The 19,892-nt window shown below is 41.7% G+C and overlaps 1 protein-coding gene and 1 long non-coding RNA gene across 3 annotated transcripts; one reads left to right on the plus strand and one right to left on the minus strand.

Moving 5' to 3' along the window:
• Positions 1-347: 347 nt before the first annotated feature.
• Positions 348-4,065, plus strand: LOC124265023. 2 transcript variants are annotated; one of them, XR_006895320.1, is made up of 2 exons: positions 348-2,135; positions 2,628-4,065. It is a non-coding gene; the product is annotated as an uncharacterized LOC124265023 (long non-coding RNA). The 2 variants fall into 2 exon arrangements; XR_006895322.1 differs by having other exon boundaries at positions 348-2,104.
• A 4,000-nt stretch (positions 4,066-8,065) lies between these two features.
• LOC124265288 (52 kDa repressor of the inhibitor of the protein kinase-like) lies at positions 8,066-8,887 on the minus strand. Its single transcript, XM_046700080.1, has one exon. It carries the CDS (start codon positions 8,885-8,887, stop codon positions 8,066-8,068), a length of 822 nt encoding a protein of 273 aa, XP_046556036.1.
• Between the last annotated feature and the right edge of the window lie 11,005 nt (positions 8,888-19,892).

A 19,892-nucleotide genomic window follows, 5' to 3' on the forward strand; every position in this document is an offset into this window, starting at 1 on the left:
TTGTGCTCAGTTCACAGCTAGAAACAACAGATAATTGTGCTGAATCCCCAACTAGAAACAACAGATAATTGTGCTGAATCCCCAGCTAGAAACAACTGATAATTGTGCTGAATCCCCCATTTGAAACAACAGATACTTGTGCTGAATCCCCAACTAGAAACAACAGATAATTGTGCTGAATCCCCCATTTGAAACAACAGATAATTGTGCTGAATCCCCAGCTAGAAACAACAGATAATTGTGCTGAATCCCCAGCTAGGAAACAACAGATAATTGTGCTGAATCCCCAGCTAGAAACAACAGATAATTGTGCTGAATCCCCAGCTAGAAACATCAGGCAGAATCAGGCAGATAACAGATAATTGTGCTGAATCCCCAGCTAGGAACAACAGATAATTGTGCTGAATCCCCAGCTAGAAACAACAGATAATTGTGCTGAATCCCCAGCTAGGACATCAGGCAGATATTTCAAGTTAAGAGCATGGTGACCTGTATGGGGAGCCTACACGTGATCTTCATCCGTTGATAGGCGTGTATTGTCATGCATTCAGTTCCGGGATAGATTGTAGCAACAATCATATCTTGTATTGTTTGTATACTTTGCATATTTCTTTGATGTTTTTCTACCTGACCACATAAATTGTCTGTTTTTATATGAATATTGTATTTGAACAAATCATATAGGATATTGACATGGTTGAATTTTTACTTGTTTACTTCATCATCAAATTCATCAAGCTTCCGATCAACATATGACATGAAGAATGATATCAAGATGATTTTCCTGATAGTCAGTCTAGTCTTTGATTGTAACCTTTATGAAATAGCCTCTTCTAGGAATGCAGGGGAACTTATGTCAGGGACAAGTAGGGTTGAATGGTTTTAATGCGTTTGAAATCTACTGTATTCCCTGTAATAAGTGCCCTGACTTACTAAGTGTCCTCTCACTCACTTCCAACTCATCTATAATGGATTGTTTTACGAGCCCTCTACTACGACTGGCCATTTACATGACAGCCTGTATCTGCATATATAACTGCCTGGTAACTATGATCATAAACGTTTTTGTTACAGTTGAACTTATTGTTTTCTACCTCTTGATCTGTGACAACAAATTTTGTCTCCCTGTTTGTGGATTATTACTGTGTATATGGCTGTCAGGGTGTATACTCCCAGAGAGAATACATACTTAGATCACAAATGCTCATCTTGTAATTAACAAATAAACTTCCACTCACTCACTCACCTATACAGGGCTATCCAGCCCAAAGAAGCAATCAAACTATGTAACCAGATCATTGACAGCTCTCCTGACATCTTACCAAGGCAAGGGAGTTAACTCTTCTGAAAAATGTAGTGTCCTTGGACGGAATTCCGTAGCTCACTTGTAGAGCCACCATTAGGTATAATGAGTTACATACCTTACACTAGCCAATCAGATTCTATCTGTCATATTGCTTGCATTTACTTCAATCAATAACAGGCCTGGTCAAGATGATCTTATGAATATTCGAAACATATATTGTCATGATATAGGTCTTACTTTCTATTTTGTCCCTTGCCTTGGAAAGGTCATGACTAGCATCACAGTCCAAGGTCACAAAGAACCCAGCAGTTTCTTGTTCCCGATCTGTTCAGTATTCAGTATTGGCCTGCATCTTCCCATCACTGTGTATATGTATAGACCTGTGTATAACTATACATTTGTATATACAGCAATGTGATTATTTTGGAGGAAGTGACAAGTGCAATATTTTGCGAAAATATATTTGTTTGTCTTAATTTATTTTCATCCATGTGTGTCATTTCGAGAACATCATATCTATATCTAGAGATCATGATTTAATTTGAAGACAGACATATGTATGTAATAATTTTACCGATGACTTAAGTGTTGACTGAAGTACTTTCAGAGAGAGAGAGAGAGCGAGCTGTGTAGCATTCTTCTTGAATGTGTTTCCTTCAGTAGTTGCCAATTTGAGTAGTGCTCTCTTAGCAACACTTTCAGTACTAAGTACCAAGCAATAGAAACAACTGTTAGATATGATAATCATTGTTATCAGTGATTATCAGGTGATATTTGTCTGTTATCAGTGATTACCAGGTGATATCAGTCTGTTATCAGTGATTACCAGGTACCAGGTGATATCAGTCTGTTATCAGTGATTATAGCTAAAATACATGGATTTATCATGAAACAGCCCTACTATTATCAGAAATTTGCGGGCCGCTGCAAATGATATTGGACCGCTCAACCTTAACGACGGGCCACTATCAGTTCTGTTGTCAGTTCTGCTGTCAAAGGCCAAGGTCGAATATCGCCACGTTCTGTTGTGATGTAACTTGAATTGTTTTGATGACGTAATTGCATTCGGTCAGTCAACCCCGTCAGAAGTTGGTTTTGAGTAAACTTACTGTCAAATTCCTTCATTGTTTCCTTTTTCTTTTCAACACAAATTCCATGTATTTTAGCAATAATAACGGTAATGCTGTTTTTTAGGGCATTATCATTTGCAGAAGCCCTCGGTCTTTTTCAACTGGCCTCCTTCATCGGGCAGTTAATGGAAGACCTAGGGCTTCTGCAAATGATAATGCCCTCAAAACTAGCATTACCCTTTAATTACCAGGTACCAGGTGATATCAGTCTGTTATCAGTGATTACCAGGTTCCAGGTGATATCAGTCTGTTATCAGTGATTATCAGGTGATATCAGTCCATTAGTACTGTGTTATGAGTGAAGATCATCTGATATCAGCCAATATTGTTGTGTTCTGTGTGGTAATCATGTGGTTATCACATGGAAGCTCATGTTATAGCTGTCAGTTATCACAGTGTTATCAGAGGAACTGCAACAAGTGATCCTGCTATATTGATATTACTTGTGGGAAGAATTTACTTTATTCATAAATTGAGGGAGGAATTCACTTTATTATGTTGATTCTTTTTTTTTTTTATGGTGAGGCATTACAATATGGCAAACATTCCGTACTTAAGGAGTATGTGGTTTGTATTTTCCTGTGATGTTATGACAATGTGTTTAATTCTATGGTACCAATATGCTTTGTCACGCCTTCATTGTTTGCAGTCCGACCAGACTAGGATCCATAGCAGGCACTCTGCATCAAGCTGACCTATGTTGACACCAGTGGCTAAATAGGCCATGACATTTGAGTAGTGAAGTTGTTCCTGCTATGAAGCTTGGTAGTACAGCTGTATTCAAGTCACCCACAGTGTGAGAAAACACCTGCATGGGCAGTGTCATGTAATATTACATCTTCTAGTGACTATTTAACAAGAAGGTTCAGGGCAACAATGTATTCTGGGCAATATTATTATTTAAAATTTAACAAAATCAGATAATAGATACATTGTTTCTTGATATTAATATGCTACAAGTGAGATGTCTTCAGTCACTTGGTGTCCATCCATGTGAGTTGTTAGGATTAGCAGTCTCCAGATCAATTAGTGTCTAAACTAATATAGTGTCATATTCTTGTGGTGTTAAGTTTAACTGTCCAGAATGAGGTGTCTAGCTTAACAAGGTTTCCAGATCTGTGAAGTGTCTGGATTAACAAGGTTTCCAGATATGTGAAGTGTCTGGATTAACAAGGTTTCCAGATATGTGAAATGTCTGGATTAACAAGGTTTCAAGATGTGTTGATAAACAGAGGTTAGAATATTTTCAAACTAATGTAATGCAAAATGTCATTCTGTTTAAAACAATTAAAGACATCCCAAAAGGTTTCCTATAGACTATCATATAGTAGCTGCTGTTATTTTCTCCCTGTGTGTCATGTTTGCTTCCCTCTTGTCAATATCCAGACTGCACAGCATTGACAGCATGGTGAGTGTATTCTACACTGAAATGTGCCAAGGGAGGTGATAACATGATATATACCACTGTGGTCCTGTACCAGTACGCTGGATTCTTTATTCTAGTACTACAGTGTAGATAAATGCTGGGAGGTATGTACAGACTATACTGTCTCATGTATCTCCTCATAATACTAATGTATATATTTGTTGATTATAGCTCAAATAGTAAATAAATGAAATCAACTTGCATTGAACTAGTTTGTGTTTTTTCTTAAAAGGATGAGATTAAATTATGAAATGCTCCTACCAGGGCTGCATCAGTGGGACCACTCTCAAAAATAAATGTACAACAGATGTATCCCGAGGACCCCTTTCCAGATGGCTGTATCCTGAGGACCACTCTCAGAAACTTATGATGGCTGTATCCCGAGGACCACTCTCAGAAACTTACGATGGCTGTATCCTGAGGACCACTCTCAGAAACTTACGATGGCTGTATCCTGAGGACCACTCTCAGAAACTTACGATGTTTGTATCCTGAGGACCACTCTCAGAAACTTACGATGGCTGTATCCCGAGGACCACCCTCAGAAACTTACGATGGCTGTATCCTGAGGACCACTCTCAGAAACTTACGATGTTTGTATCCTGAGGACCACTCTCAGAAACTTACGATGGCTGTATCCTGAGAACCACTCTCACCCAGATGGCTCAGAACCACTTAGAAATGGTCTGTATCCTGAGGACCACTCTCAGAAACTTACGATGTTTGTATCCTCTCAGAAACTTACGATGGCTGTATCCCGAGGACCACTCTCAGAAACTTATGATGGCAGTATCCTGAGGACCACTCTCAGAAACTTACGATGGCTGTATCCTGAGAACCACTCTCAGAAACTTACGATGGCTGTATCCTGAGAACCACTCTCAGAAACTTACGATGTTTGTATCCCGAGGACCACTCTCAGAAACTTACGATGTCTGTATCCTGAGGACCACTCTCAGAAACTTATGATGGCTGTATCCTGAGGACCACTCTCAGAAACTTACGATGTCTGTATCCTGAGGACCACTCTCAGAAACTTCACGATGTCTGTATCCTGAGAGAACCACTCTCAGAAACTTACGATGGCTGTATCCCGAGGACCACCCTCAGAAACTTACGATGGCTGTATCCTGAGGACTACTCTCAGAAACTTACGATGGCTGTATCCTGAGGACCACTCTCAGAAACTTACGATGGCTGTATCCTGAGGACCACTCTCAGAAACTTATGATGGCTGTATCCTGAGGACCACTCTCAGAAACTTACGATGTCTGTATCCTGAGAACCACTCTCAGAAACTTACGATGTTTGTATCCCAAGGACCACTCTCAGAAACTTACGATGGCTGTATCCCGAGGACCACCCTCAGAAACTTACGATGGCTGTATCCTGAGGACCACTCTCAGAAACCTACAATGGCTGTATCCTGAGGACCACTCTCAGAAACTTACGATGTTTGTATCCTGAGAACCACGCTCAGAAACTTACGATGTTTGTATCCCGAGGACCACTCTCAGAAACTTACGATGGCTGTATCCTGAGGACCACTCTCAGAAACTTATGATGGCTGTATCCTGAGGACCACCCTCAGAAACTTACGATGTTTGTATCCCGAGGACCACTCTCAGAAACTTACCATGTTTGTATCCCCGAGGACCACTCTCAGAAACTAACGATGGCTGTATCCTGGGGACCACTCTCTCAGAAACTTACGATGGCTGTATCCTGAGGACCACTCTCAGAAACTTACGATGTTTGTAACCACTCTCAGAAACTTATGATGGCTGTATCCCGAGGACCACTCTCAGAAACCTACGATGGCTGTATCCAGGACCACTCAGAAACTTACGATGTGCTGTATCCTGAGCACCACTCTCAGAAACTTACGATGATCCACCACTCTCAGAAACTTACGATGGCTGTATCCTGAGGACCACTCTCAGAAACTTACGATGTTTGTATCCTGAGGACCACTCTCAGAAACTTATGATGGCTGTATCCCGAGGACCACTCTCAGAAACTTACGATGTTTGTATCCCGAGGACCACTCTCAGAAACTTACGATGTTTGTATCCCGACCACTCTAAGAAACTAACGATGTTTGTATCCTGAGGACCACTCTCAGAAACTTACGATGGCTGTATCCTGAGGACCACTCTCAGAAACTTACGATGTCTGTATCCTGAGGACCACTCTCAGAAACTTACGATGTCTGTATCCTGAGGACCACTCTCAGAAACTTACGATGTTTGTATCCCGAGGACCACTCTCAGAAACTTACGATGTTTGTATCCCGACCACTCTCAGAAACTTACGATGTTTGTATCCTGAGGACCACTCTTAGAAACTTACGATGGTTGTATCCCGAGGACCACTATTTACAAAGTAATTACTACAGTAGTACAATTATGAAATACAATAACAGTGGTTATGTGGTGGAAGTATTATCTTTACCACTGGCCTTGATGCAGTGCCAGATGATAGGGGCATACCCATGTCGTCTTAGATGGTCTATATAGCTTCTAGAAAATTTCAATTTTCTGCTGGATTAGTCTCTGCTTTTTCAGAATGTAGCAAAAGGAACTTGGAAAAAAAATCAATATGTTGCAATCGCCACACTACTGCTTACGTAAGTAAGATAGTGATACATTCTGGACAATAAATTATTGTTCAAACTTGAGGTAATGACGTTTAACACTCACATTGTAATATACTAGGCAGCAAAAGAAACGTCAGTTTGGAATTTTCCGTCTCAGAAACAGATAACTAAACTCATTTTATGTTTTGATTGTATGCTCTCTCTCTCTCTTACTATCTCTCTCTCTCTGTGTTTAAAATTACAAATGCAAAAGAAGTAGATGAAACCCTTCCTACACGTCGCATAATATGTAAGCCTAGTGTAAATTACAGTGTGATATTTCCTCGGAAACCCTATGTTGATCGGGAAAGTAGATACAAAGTTCAGTGGTCGGGATTCGAAACTAGGATCTCTCGCACTACAGGTTGACACGCTAATGTTTGTGCTTCTTCAACGTAGCGAGACTGGGAATCGCCAGTACTGTAAAGACATAGTGACCCTCTACCTACTGATGTTGACACCCTTTTAATAATACTGGCATGATGTCTCGAAATATTTATGTCCTAGTTATTCATTCGTCCTCTATGAGAATATCGTCATCAAATCTAGAAAGTGTATCATTCTGTCTAGAAATGTTGGCATCGTGTGTAGAAGTATCTGTGACATTCTTGTGAACTAGTAAACACTTATTTAGTTTGAATACAATGTTTAAGTACATCAATATAAATATATAACTTGAAAGAGCTACAGAACGAAAGATTGGGTATGCCGAAAATCAATTTCATTTTTGTCAATGATTCCCGAATGCCTGAATCTGTGCTGTACACTCGGCCACATCCGGTGACAGTGAAACAGTAAAAACTACTTGATAAGTCACTATCTATCGTTTTTGGTTTACATCTGGAATGTAGAGAGTGAGTTTAGTTTTACGCCGCACTCAGCAATATTCCAGCTATATGGCGTCGGTCTGTAAATAATCGAGTCTGGACCAGACAATCCAGTGATAAAACAGCATGAGGATCGATCTGCGCAATTGGGAACCGATGATAAGTGTCAACCAAATCAGCGAGCCTGACCACCCGATCCTGTTAGTCGCCTCTTACAACAAGCATAGTCGCCTTTTGTGGCAAGCATGGGTTGCTGAAGACCAATTCTACCCCGGATCTTCACGGGTCCATCTGGATTGTAATGGCAAATCGGCTGTAAGATCAATAGGTGGTATTTGCTTGTCATTTTAAGTGATTTGTTTTTCATTTTATATCTAACGTATCAGCAGTTCAGGGTCGGATACAGCTTTTTGAAAAAGGGGGGGTGCATAGTTCATTTTTGCCCGAGACCAAATGGCAAGCTTAGAATGTGTGTTTGGGATAAGGTGGCAAATATACACAGCCTTCCACGCCGCCTCTTGTGGCTTTGTGACCCAATGGTTAGTTGCAGACATTAATCTGCATAAGAGTTAACTCAACTCGTAAAAACTCGGTTTTCATTTTATTGTTTACCTAAAATTACCTTTCAAACACACAGACACTCTTCACAGACTTGGCTGTGTTACAGTTTGTTACAGTCAGGTGCATTAATTAGTTACTTGTATGTTACCTCTACACAAAGACTTGTGTCACAGAAAACTACTGATAGAGGATGCATTTCTCAAACATACGTCTGCGATGCTTTTTCACATATTTGTGAACTATCTCATCAGAAACTATTTTCTTGTCCTGGTTCAGGTGGATCAGTGTCAGTCCAGTCAAGCGCTCCTGACCCATGGTACTCCTCAGATGCATCTTCAGCCTTTTAAGGCTAGAAAATGTCCTTTCTGCTTCAGTGCTTGTAACTGGAAGTGTAACGGCAATTGTGAGCAGCTTACGGATGTTAGGGAAAACATCCTCATCAGCAGATTTCAAGCTTTCGATTGCACCTTCAGGGTGGTATTCCTGTGACAACCAATGAAGGCGCCAACTTCGGAGTTCTGCCAGAAGAGAAGACACCATTGGCAAGTCATTCTCCCAGAACATTAGGTTTGCTTCCAACTGTAGTAGATCTGGTTGCTGAACAACAGCACATGGCAGAAGACCAAACAGTTCAATTCCAGGACGGTTCTCTGGACTGAACCTTGTGTTCATCTCTTCTTGCAGGTGGTCAAGGAAAGGAATGATCAAATTGAGCTTGAAGTGTTCTTCGGGAGATTGGGATGGTGCATTCGCTTTCTGTGTCATCCTCTTCACAATCCGAGGAAGACGTATTTCAGCATCAAGCTGTTCTGCAATAGCACAAGCTTCCACATACCAATCATGACTCCTTTGATCCACATCAGCCCTCATGGTTTTGATCATTGATACCCTTTCGTCAATAAGTTTGTAAGCCATGCAGATGTCATTGTTCCTTTTTTGAAGTTTGACTGCAAGTGGTTTAACAACTTCAAGTTCATTATGGGCCACCACAAACGCCATGATGTGTTGCGAATCTCTCAGAATGGTCAAAAGCCCTTGTGCTTTTATGGTTGTCTCTTTGTCCCATGCCCAGTTCTCATCACGATAAATGTCTGCATGGTTTCGAGGATATAGGATGGCCTCAAAACATGTGCAAATGTGGCTATACAACGTTTGAAAGACGTCAAAGCACACATGCCTCTCAACCCATCTAGTCTTGCAAAATCCCCAAAGACGAGTTCTTTTCGTATCAGTGCAAAACGCTTTCAGAACTCTCTCTAAAAACCTCTGGCGTTTTGGTGAATTGTCAAAGAAAAGAAAAACTTGGTTGATGTTGTCCATCATGTTTCTGATTGGAGGGATTTTGCATGAAGCCGCAATACTCAGATTCAGAACATGGCTGTTGCAATGCGTGTACAAAGTCGTAGGTGCCAATGTTTTGACATGAGCCTGAACACCAACTCGAGATGAAGACATGCAGGATGCACCATCATAGCTTTTTCCTCGACACTTGGTGATATCAATACCTTGGTCTTTCAGTGACTTTAAGATAGCCTCTGCAATATGCTGACCTGTTGTTCTTTCTAAATGTACATAATCAAAGAATGTCTCTTTGATAGTCATTGTATTTTGATCAATATATCTCAGGCAAAGACCAAGAACCTCAACATTGGAAAACGTATCTGTGACTTCATCTGCAATCACAGAAAACACAGCCCCTTCTTTTTGAAGCTGAGTGACCAACTCTGAGCGAATGTGGTCACCAACTACTTCAATGATTTCATTTTGAACTGTTTTGCTGGTATATTGGGTGTTTCTTCTGCCAAACTCTAAATGATGACGTAGTTTGTCATCTCTATCTGCCAGTAGATTTAATATGGCCAGAAAGTTTCCCTTGTTTGGCTGTTCTGATGTCCTGTCATCTCTGTGCCCCCTCAGAGACAAACCTTGTCTGCCACAGAGTATCACTGTGTCAACTATTTGTTTCAGAATGTGGCAGTTCAAGTCGTACATCTCCTTATTCTGTTGAGATATCCGATAAGGTAACGACTTTTCAGGTTCTTTGTAAATGTGTAGGAAGTCCAACGCCGCAAGAACAGCTTGTTTGTGAAAAAAGGTATTCTGGTGAGTCTCAAATGCACCATTTTCCCCAGTTGCTTTAGACAAATTTGTGAAAGGATACTTTACTAAAGACCCTGCGCACTTTCGCTCATCACCCAGGTTCGGAAACAGAACACACATTTTACATAAGCCTCCACCTGCTGCTGGACTGTACACTAGCCAACTGTACTTATTCAACCAGCTGTGCTGGAATACAAGACGTGTTACTCGTTTCTGTTGTGGCCGAGCTCTTGTTTGCGAAACAAACCCATCATATTCTGAAGTGGGATGAAAGTGATGTTTCAGGTATTTGTACTTTTGATCTTTACTCAAAGTACTGAGGTTCCGACATTTTCGGCTTCTTGTTAGCTGGTTCACTGCTGCTGTCCTTCATATCCCTGGTATCGGATTGTGAGAAACCAGACATTGTGAAGCCTTTTTCGGGTGCCTTTTCCCATACACTATCAGCTGAGTATGTGTTACCCAGATTCACACTTTTCACTTCGGAAAACTCTGTATCTGGCAAAGCACACTTACTTTCCATCTCTCCGGTTTCAATACAGGCCACAAAATGGTTAGGTTTCCATCCCGCTGTGTCTGTGCTGGTCATGTGGGTCCACATGATACAGATAGGTGGGGTCTTTATTTCCCCAACGAGTGGTGTGATGGTTTGGTGCATGACCTGTCGATCAATTGCTACACTCCGAATATTGGGATAAACCGATATGACCTTGCGCTGAAAAGCATTGCTTGCCACGTATATGTGTATAAGAGAGGAATACCGTTTACAGTGTTAAGTACCTCTTTCCGAAATGTTTGTTTCATAGATGAAGTCACAAGTGATTCATCAGCTGCTGAGGTAACAACGACATACTGTAACAAGTTCTGCTTTTCCTTGGCTTTCCCACCTGACATAGAAGCAAGCGAGTGATGACTGGTTGATGTATAGCTTCTCGTTCACGACAAGTTCATTTATGATACGCACCCGGCATTCGAGATGGTGAGTTTCATCACCCAAAAGTTGTTGGGAGAAGGCTCGAAGGAGACAATTCCCATCACCAATGCATGCAACTGGATGTCGAGATGTCGGAGCATCAGCTGGATAAACACCGACAGCCACGGAATCGCGAGCAAACTTTACACACTTTGGTACTTGGTCAGGTAAATTGAACTGTTTGATACTCTGCGACCTCAGAGAAAACTGAAAACTCAAACATTCCCAGCCTTGTTTGGCTGCACTAACTAATGCTGAATGCAGCCGCTGGTAATGTACCACACGCTTCTGGTCGTCCATAATAAACTGATTTCTACATGTAACAATCTTACTTAGTCAACAAGATAAATTTAAAACCAACAGGTACACAAAAATTATTGCAAATCGGAAAAAACCTATGGACTGAACACAATAGCACATTGACCATCTGTAAGCTGAAACTAAATTTATATGAAACAAAATGACAACTATGAAAACGAACTATGAAGCCCTATTTTGGAAAATGAAATCTAATCCAAAAATGATTGATTTATCATGAAATTATGAACTAGCAACACTGGGATGAGAAATCCTAGAAACAATTGTCAAAGGTCTATACTGCTCGAGAACCGAGATGAAAGACCAGTTATAAAGAATGCAGCCAGTTATTACTATTCGCAGCAGCGATGTGTTGGTGCGTCTGGTCAGAACGAAAGGCGAGCGAGAAGTGACAATGCCTGCTTTGGACTGTGAACCCTTCGGTGCATGCACAACACCAGGACATGGACCAAGTCAGACCAAGCGATTTGGTGTAAGGGCAAACCAGCCTCCTGACTAGCTGAAAACTCTAGGGTATGCGCCAAATATTGTGAATGATCATTGTCGTGAAGAGATATGGCACTGCTGTCCCATTGAAATCATTGTTATAGACTGTTGTATTCAGAAATTACAGTTAACTGTTGAGATGGATCGGCGGTTTTTAAGACTTTCTTTTCATAATCATCTTAGTGTGAGATATCGATCATAGGTCCACCAGGGCGGGGGGTGCACCCCCGTTATCACGAGAGTTTCAATGGTCATTTAATAACTTTCAGGACAAAGGGGGTGCATCTCACCACCACTGTCCTTCCCGCACATCCCCTGCTCACAACTAAACAAACACATCTCTGATGGAGTTGCAACCAAAATAGGACATCAAGTATTGAAAAAGCAGAGGCAAATGGAAGTATGTACTCAGCTATGAACAGTTGTCACAACGTATATAATTTTCATAACAACTTTTATTTAGCGTGCATTTACACTATCGATAAACATACGACCAAACCGGAAGCATTCAGTGGATATTTTTCACACGTTCTGCGCATGCGCACAGCGAGTTGAAAAGTATTGTGAAACCAACGAATAGTTGTGTCCTATGCGCGCCATTATGGTTAACGTTTTGTACATCAAAAAACGTCACGCTCAGGCCCAGTGTACCCGCATCATAGCTGACAACCTCCTGCAGCAGCAACACATCAGCAGAATATCATGGTCAGCCACACGTCCTGAAATTTAAATCCACTTGACCAGACAATCCAGTGATCAACAGCAGGAGCATCGATCTACACAATTGGGATACGATAACAGGTGTCAACCAAGCCAGCGAGCCTGCCCACCCGATCCCGTTAGTCGCCTCTTACGACGATTCTAACCCGGATCTTCACGGGTCTAGATCGCGTGACGCACGTGTGCGGTGAGGTCACCCGCTGAGTTAGACAGACTGTGACACGACTCACTCATATCTGCATTGTGAGATTGATTCGGACCATGCCACGCCATGTAAACAAATATTTGACCAGTCGTGTGAGGAGAACTATTTACTGGTCACGTCAACTCAAACATCAACTGACATAATCCTGGAATCTTGCTGGGTTGTTTACACCCTAAATATACACCGCCAAACTGTTCTGTTAATACATTGTCAAGGTTACACCTAGTTCTTCCATATTGCTCTGCATCCATTACTTCGTTCAACTAGATTCCTACATGTATTTCATCTGGTCAGGCTTGCTGACATGGCTGATGCATGTCATTCAATCCCAATTGTGTAGATCGATGCTCATGCTGTTGATCACTGGATTGTCTGGTCCAGACTCGATTATTTACATGTGATGATGATTTTAAGGGGGGGTTCACTCATTTTGTCCTGGGGAGGTAGAAGGGGTCATCAGTTTTGTACACATGTACTAGCGGCAATAACTGCAGCACAGCGGCTATGCATGGAGTGCACCAATCGATTGATGAAGGCCATTGGCACCTTGAACCACAATCTGAGAAAGGCCAAGCGCAATACATCGGCTGTGTTCAGCCTTGGTATGGCACTAAGATCAAGCAGTGTAAACGTAAGGAAAAGATGGAGGACCAGTTTAAACAGAACATCAGCGCATGTCTGGAGTAATGTGAACACCATGATCGGTCAAGAGAAATCACGTGCTGCTATACCACACAACGAACAGAACTTCACAGAAGAGTTGAATTCATTCTATGCTCGATTCGATAATCTGGACTTCTCTGATACTACCAGCACTCTACTGCGCAATCTGCCCGAACATGAGGTCATCGGATAACGAAGTCATCGAAGTATTTCGCAATATCAACACCTGGAAGTCGGCTGGACCAGACAACTTACACGGGATAGTCTTGAAGGAATGCTGAGAATAACTTGCATCCACGTTCCGAGAACTGTTCCAGCTCTCTACAGAGAGGCAAGTTATTCCTCCTATGTGGAAGCTAGCTGAAGTTATACCTGTACCTAAAAAGAACAAGCCAAAAGAACTCAATGATTACCACCCTGCTGCCCTCACCTCTATTGCTATGAAATGTTTCGAAAGGTTAATTCTGAGACGCCTTCTTACTCAAGTGCGGGATAAACTGGACCCACTACAGTTTGCTTATAGACCAAATCGGGGTGTTGAAGACGCTACCGTGTCTCTACTGCATGCTGTGTACGATCACCTCGAAAAGCCAGGAGCCTATGCCAGCATACTTTCGTCGATTTCTCGTCAGCATTTAACACGATACAGCCACACATACTCATACAGAAACTGCTAGAACTGGATGTGAACCTGTCATTCATCAGGCGGATCACCAGCTTCCTAGAGAACAGAGAACAGTACATCATGGTGAATAACGCTCTGCCGCCAAGGATCACCAGCTTCCTACAGAACAGAGAACAGTACGTCAAGGTGAATAACGCTCTGTCGCCAAGGATCACCAGTTCCTACAGAACAGAGAACAGTACGTCATGGTGAATAACGCTCTGCCGCCAAGGATCACCAGCTTCCTACAGAACAGAGAACAGTACGTCAAGGTGAATAACGCTCTGTCGCCAAGGATCACCAGTTCCTACAGAACAGAGAACAGTACGTCATGGTGAATAACGCTCTGCCGCCAAGGATCACCAGCTTTCTAGAGAACAGAACGTCAAGGTGAATAACGCTCTGCCGCCAAGGATCACCAGCTTCCTACAGAACAGAGAACAGTACGTCATGGTGAATAACGCTCTGTCGCCAAGGATCACCATTAACACCGGTGCACCACAGGGATGTGTACTCTCCCCTGTCTTGTTCATCCTGCACACCAACGACAACAACTTCACCATCTAATTCGCCGATGACGCAGCCCTCGTCAGTCTCCTGTCTGACTCTGAAAATTCTTACCAAAACGAAATATCTGTATTTTCATCCAGCTGTAAAGACAATTTTCTGAAGTTGAATGTCAAGAAAACAAAAGAATTGATCACCGACTTCCGCAAGAAGAGAACTAGAATAACTCCAGTGCTGATAGGCAACGAGACAGTGACAGAGTATAAGTACTTAGGGACTGTGATAGACAACAAACTCTCGTTCTCTGCCAATAGTGTCAGAGTCGTCTCCACTGCCCCCGGAAACTCAGAACTTTTAATGTTGATCCTATTATTGTATCATCGTTCCACAACAGCTGTGTTGAGTCTGTTTTAACATTTGCTGTACAAAGCTGGTATGGCGCCCTATCACTTCAGAACAGAAACAAACCTCAGAAAATTGTCAAAACTTTGCAGCAAATATCCGGGTCATCATTTGAAAATTTGGGGAATATCTACCAAAGGCAAACTGTTAATTTAGCTGAATTTTTTTTAAGTGACTCCTCTCACTTCTTACACAATTGTTATCAACGTTTACCCTCCGGCCGTAGGTACCTTTTGCCTCGTTTTAAATCCAACCGTTCAAAGCTCTCTTTCATTCCAACAAATGTATAACCGTTTAACAGTAACGTTCGCTTTTAACATGTCAGTTGTTCTTCACATGGTGTTTCTCATATGATGTTATTTGTGTAATACCTGCTCTTATGTGTTCACTTATTGTAATTATCTATTTTAGGATTATCCTGTCCTCGGTGTGTACGAGTGTGCGTGTGTGCGTGTACGTGTCTGTGGGCGTCATACTTTGTTTTTCTTATATATGTTGGGATTGTGTTGCTCTCCTGAACAAAGAATTCCCTATGGGCAATAAAGAATTATCTTAACTTATCTTATCTATCTTATTCAGTCTCCTCTGAATTTCATTCCAAAGGGATAATGTTGACACCGTTCTGCTGTAGTACGTTCCGTGTAGCTCTGGCAGTATGGGCCCGGGCGTTATCATGCTGGAAAATGTGGTTCCGGTGACGTGCGAAATGTGGTATGACGAGGGGTCTGAGAACTTGGTCGATGTAGGGCACCGCTGTGATGCCGCCTCCTCTCCCTGGACCAAGGTTCTGGAACACCACAGGACCCACTCTCTGGTTCAGGCCTATTCCACCCCATACCATGGTGCTTGCACCTCCCCATGAGTCTCTTTCCATAACATATTGGTAACGCTGGCCACGTCGTCGCCATATTCATGTTCTGCCATCTGCAGTTGATAGCAGTACCGACTCTCATCTGTGAACAGAACAGTTCTCCATTGCCTGTATCGCCAGTTTTGGTGAACTGTATACGTTCACGCCAATGACGAGGGGTGAGGATAGGTCCACGGTAAGGTCTACGGCAATGGAGGTTCCCGCTGTTAAGACGTCGGCGCACTGTATCAGTACTGATTGGTCTTCCGTGTGTTCCCACTGTCTGGCGTGCTGTTTCGGATGCCTGCATGAAGGGATTCTGTACATGCTGTCGCACAACATGGCGGTCTTGTCGTCTTGTGGTCACCCTTGGTCTGCCAGTACGGGGGCGATCATTTGTGGTGTTGGTGGCCCGGAAACGTTGCTGCAGCCTGTAAATGGTCCTTACGTTGACCTGGAAGTGATTGGCAACGGCCTGTGCAGTGTGGCCATCTTCAAGTCTTCCTAGCGCCTGGTTCCTCTGAGCTGTCGTGAGTCGCGGCACTCTGCTGACGTTGTAATGTGAATGTTTCAACCAGGTTTGGGGGTGCATTTTATAGGGCTGGTCCTTGTGAACAGCACGTGCAGCATGAGTTGCATGAAAAACATGGAGAACACCTTCCATCAGCTTGCGTTTCTGAGACCATTTCCTGGGTTCCATTCTGAGTTTGGGAAGGAATGTCTTTGCTCAGGTAAAGTTGGAGATGTTGTCAAAAATATACAATCAAAACATTAAATGAGTTTATAGTTATCCGTTTCTGCGAAGGAAAATTCCAAACGGACGTTTCTTTGTGCTGCTTAGTATATATTTTTAGTTCCCATGTGCTGTTCTTTTGTTAGTGTAAACTAACAACTAATACCACTTCCTGTGCAGGACATTTTTCACAAGGCAAAGAAGAGTTAGTGAGTATGGTTTCAAGTCGCTCTTGACCAAGGGACAGAGAAATAGCTAGGCTACACAAATTGTACCCATGATTGGAAGAAAACCCGGGTCTCGGTTTGACCGCTTTAACCACTGGGCTATCGCACCATCCGGCACAAAATGAAAATGTACGCTTCTTTAGATGTATTGAAGAATTTGTTTCGGTCAGATTTCAAGTCGAATGTAGATAAGATCAAAGTCAATCGGTTCCAAGGCAGAATGTCAAAGTAAACTATTTTGAAATAAACCGGGCTGATGAACAGCACACCACGGCTGACTGCACTGTGTCATGGGTCTATTATTATGGACCCTTGGGGAATGTCTAAATTCATGTGACTAGTTTCATTAACACAGAGACGGCATTTTAGCACTGTTGTGACGTTATCAGAACAATAATGAAGTTGGTGATCAGCCTCGTGTCTGACGTCCACGTGTCACATCGCCAAGTAGACAGGACACAGGTGACCTCTCTGCGGCACAGTTTCCAGACTGCAGTGACCACTGCTCAGACCATTTCAATACATCGACATATCCACCCCATCTCTCAGGAACCACTTAGTCATTACGGATACGACCACGTCATCCCGCAACACGACTTATCCTCTGGAAACATCACTGAAAACAACGTCCAATGTGATTCTGAAATAAGAGCCTTCCACCTTGCTTGTGGTGGACTGTTGCCTTTACAGTCAAGCTCAGATTTCAGTAGTGACAGACGTGAACGTGTCTACAGATGTCTTGGCAAGCGGCCGTGGGGTAACCTTGAGGCTAAAGTCGCTTGTCACGCTGAAGACCTGGTTTCGATTCCCCACATGGGTACCTCCGCTTTGATATTGCTGGAATATTGCTAAAAGCAGCGTAAACCCATGCTCAAGTCTGTGTTGTGGAGAGGAATCACTTTTGGAGTGGTTCGTGAATACTTGAACTATCTCGACCCCTGGAGATCCTTTACTATCTTCAGGGTCACTTGTCTACGCAACTAAGCCATAGGTTACTCAAACAATGTGGACATACAACCAAGTCATGTTTGTAAGACAAATAAGTTTAATCATAATGAAGCAACTGATTATATACAAACAATACTTCCTCTCGCTCACGACCTCCAGTGTCATGTGAAGCAATTAAATATCAACATGATTATAAAAATACATGCACTTATCCAATTCATTTAAAACTGTGGTAGAGAGTAAACAAAAACAAACCTTTAACAACTTACAAATGTTGGACAATTTTATTCACTGTTCTGACATCCCATGAGTCTTCCTATCTCAATCTCAAACCATATTTTTGCTGGCAATCAAAGAGAATAGCACTGACATTTCACCGTAGAAATATCTTTTTAAAAAAAGAATTCATTGGAGTTGTTAACAAGACACCTAACAACTTAAATCGCCACTTGTCAATATCACTGACATAGTACCAGACATCCAAGCACCTGTCATATAAAACATAAAATTATTGCTCGTCAATTTCACCAGTATTCCAAATTAATACTTAGGGAATATTTCCATGTCTGCAGTTTTTCAAAGGTCTCAGATACAAGTTAGAAACTACTACCACTACATCATGTTAGCATCCTATGGCTCATCATGCTACACTGATAATCCAATCAAGTTATGTATGGGGATTCTCAGCTCCCTGGGGAGCATACAACCTGGATCCTACCTCATCAGTTACTGACAACATGACATGGGACTGTGGACCTAGTTAATGAAAACTGTTACAAAACAAAACGTCTGTAGCTGAGGAAAAACAAGTTCTGGGTAACGTAGATTCTATTATTTGGCAAGAAAACTGTGCAGAAGCTTCTTACCTTGTAACACACAGGTACTTATTGTCACTACATTGTCTACTACCGTTCACAATGCACATAAACCACATACATTCTATTTTTAGCCCATTCCTGAGGTGAGATGCATGTCTTTTTGTCTTATATGGTTATAAATGAATCTAATACTGAAGATATTAAGTAGCAATAAATAAAACAACAATTTCTCCTGGAAGTAACTGACTCAAGATTGCTACACACAATAAGGAATATCACTGTGATACCATTCTCTTTAATATTTCATGCGAGTTTCAGCAAGGACGATCGTCTTTATTATGCGAGTTTGTGTTAGTTGTGTCATCACCATTCGATGTTTGTAAAACAAGCAATCAATCTACAATGAAATAATTACATGTCAACAGGCATTGACACAACAGCAGTTGTAATTACAAAAGCAGTATGAATACTCCAACAACTATATAAAACAAATATACATATAAAACGATGAAATCAACTAATTAATTATAAATCTATAAAAGCACTGTAGTGCTACCTAATACCAAACTGCCGTAACGATTCTGACCTGAGAGATCCTACTGGTTACAGCGGGGCAGAACTTCAGATCCTAGATAATTGTTGATTTTGATTACATTACAATCTGAGCAAGCACGCTGCTACACTGAGGCTGCCATTTTGTGTTGCAATTTACAAATGACACATTTCAGAAGAATTCTTAAAACTCCAGAAAACATCTGATAGGTTAAGAATCCTAAACCTATAACATAAAATGGAACATCTAACATTGGCACATATTGTAACAATTGTGAATATAAATGATCAAAATGGGTTTGGTTTTAAGTAACTATAGATAACCATTGTGGTAAAGGTGTTGTTGACCATATGTTTGTGGGGATAATACTCGGTGTTCGGTGAGGAGGTTAAAATAACTTGAACCAAAATCAGATGAAGTCATTGCTAGGATATTCTACAACCTCAGATTTGGTTTTGATTTGGTCTTTGTGACACAGGCTACTGGCAATGTGTGGTTCAGTGTCAGACTTCCTATAGTGGTGTTATAGTGAAAACATGTGTAAAGAGAACGCTGGAAGCCCAAGGTAAACTGTCTCACATCATTCAACCACAACCTTGAGCTGCATCCCACTGTGGGAACTCCCATCTTTTAAAACACAACTGTTTTTTTTTCATGTCTCATCCATTCAAAAGTGGTCAACATGGACAGTTGAGGCAATGGCACCAGATACCAAAGTATCGATTCTGAATACTCCTTGTAAACTACACACAAATGAAGTACTATGAAGAAAAATGCAATCAAAAGTAAACGTCATTTTTATCATAATGCTATTTCTTCAAGGTGACTCTAAAAACC

Source organism: Haliotis rubra, unplaced genomic scaffold (assembly GCF_003918875.1).
Source record: "Haliotis rubra isolate DU_JTF1 unplaced genomic scaffold, ASM391887v1 Scf121, whole genome shotgun sequence".
Classification (NCBI taxonomy): domain Eukaryota; kingdom Metazoa; phylum Mollusca; class Gastropoda; order Lepetellida; family Haliotidae; genus Haliotis; species Haliotis rubra.

Coding starts and splice junctions, on each gene's coding strand:
- LOC124265288 (XM_046700080.1), bottom strand. CDS start 8,887: ATGGCGTTTGTGGTGGCCCATAATGAACTTGAAGTTGTTAAACCACTT.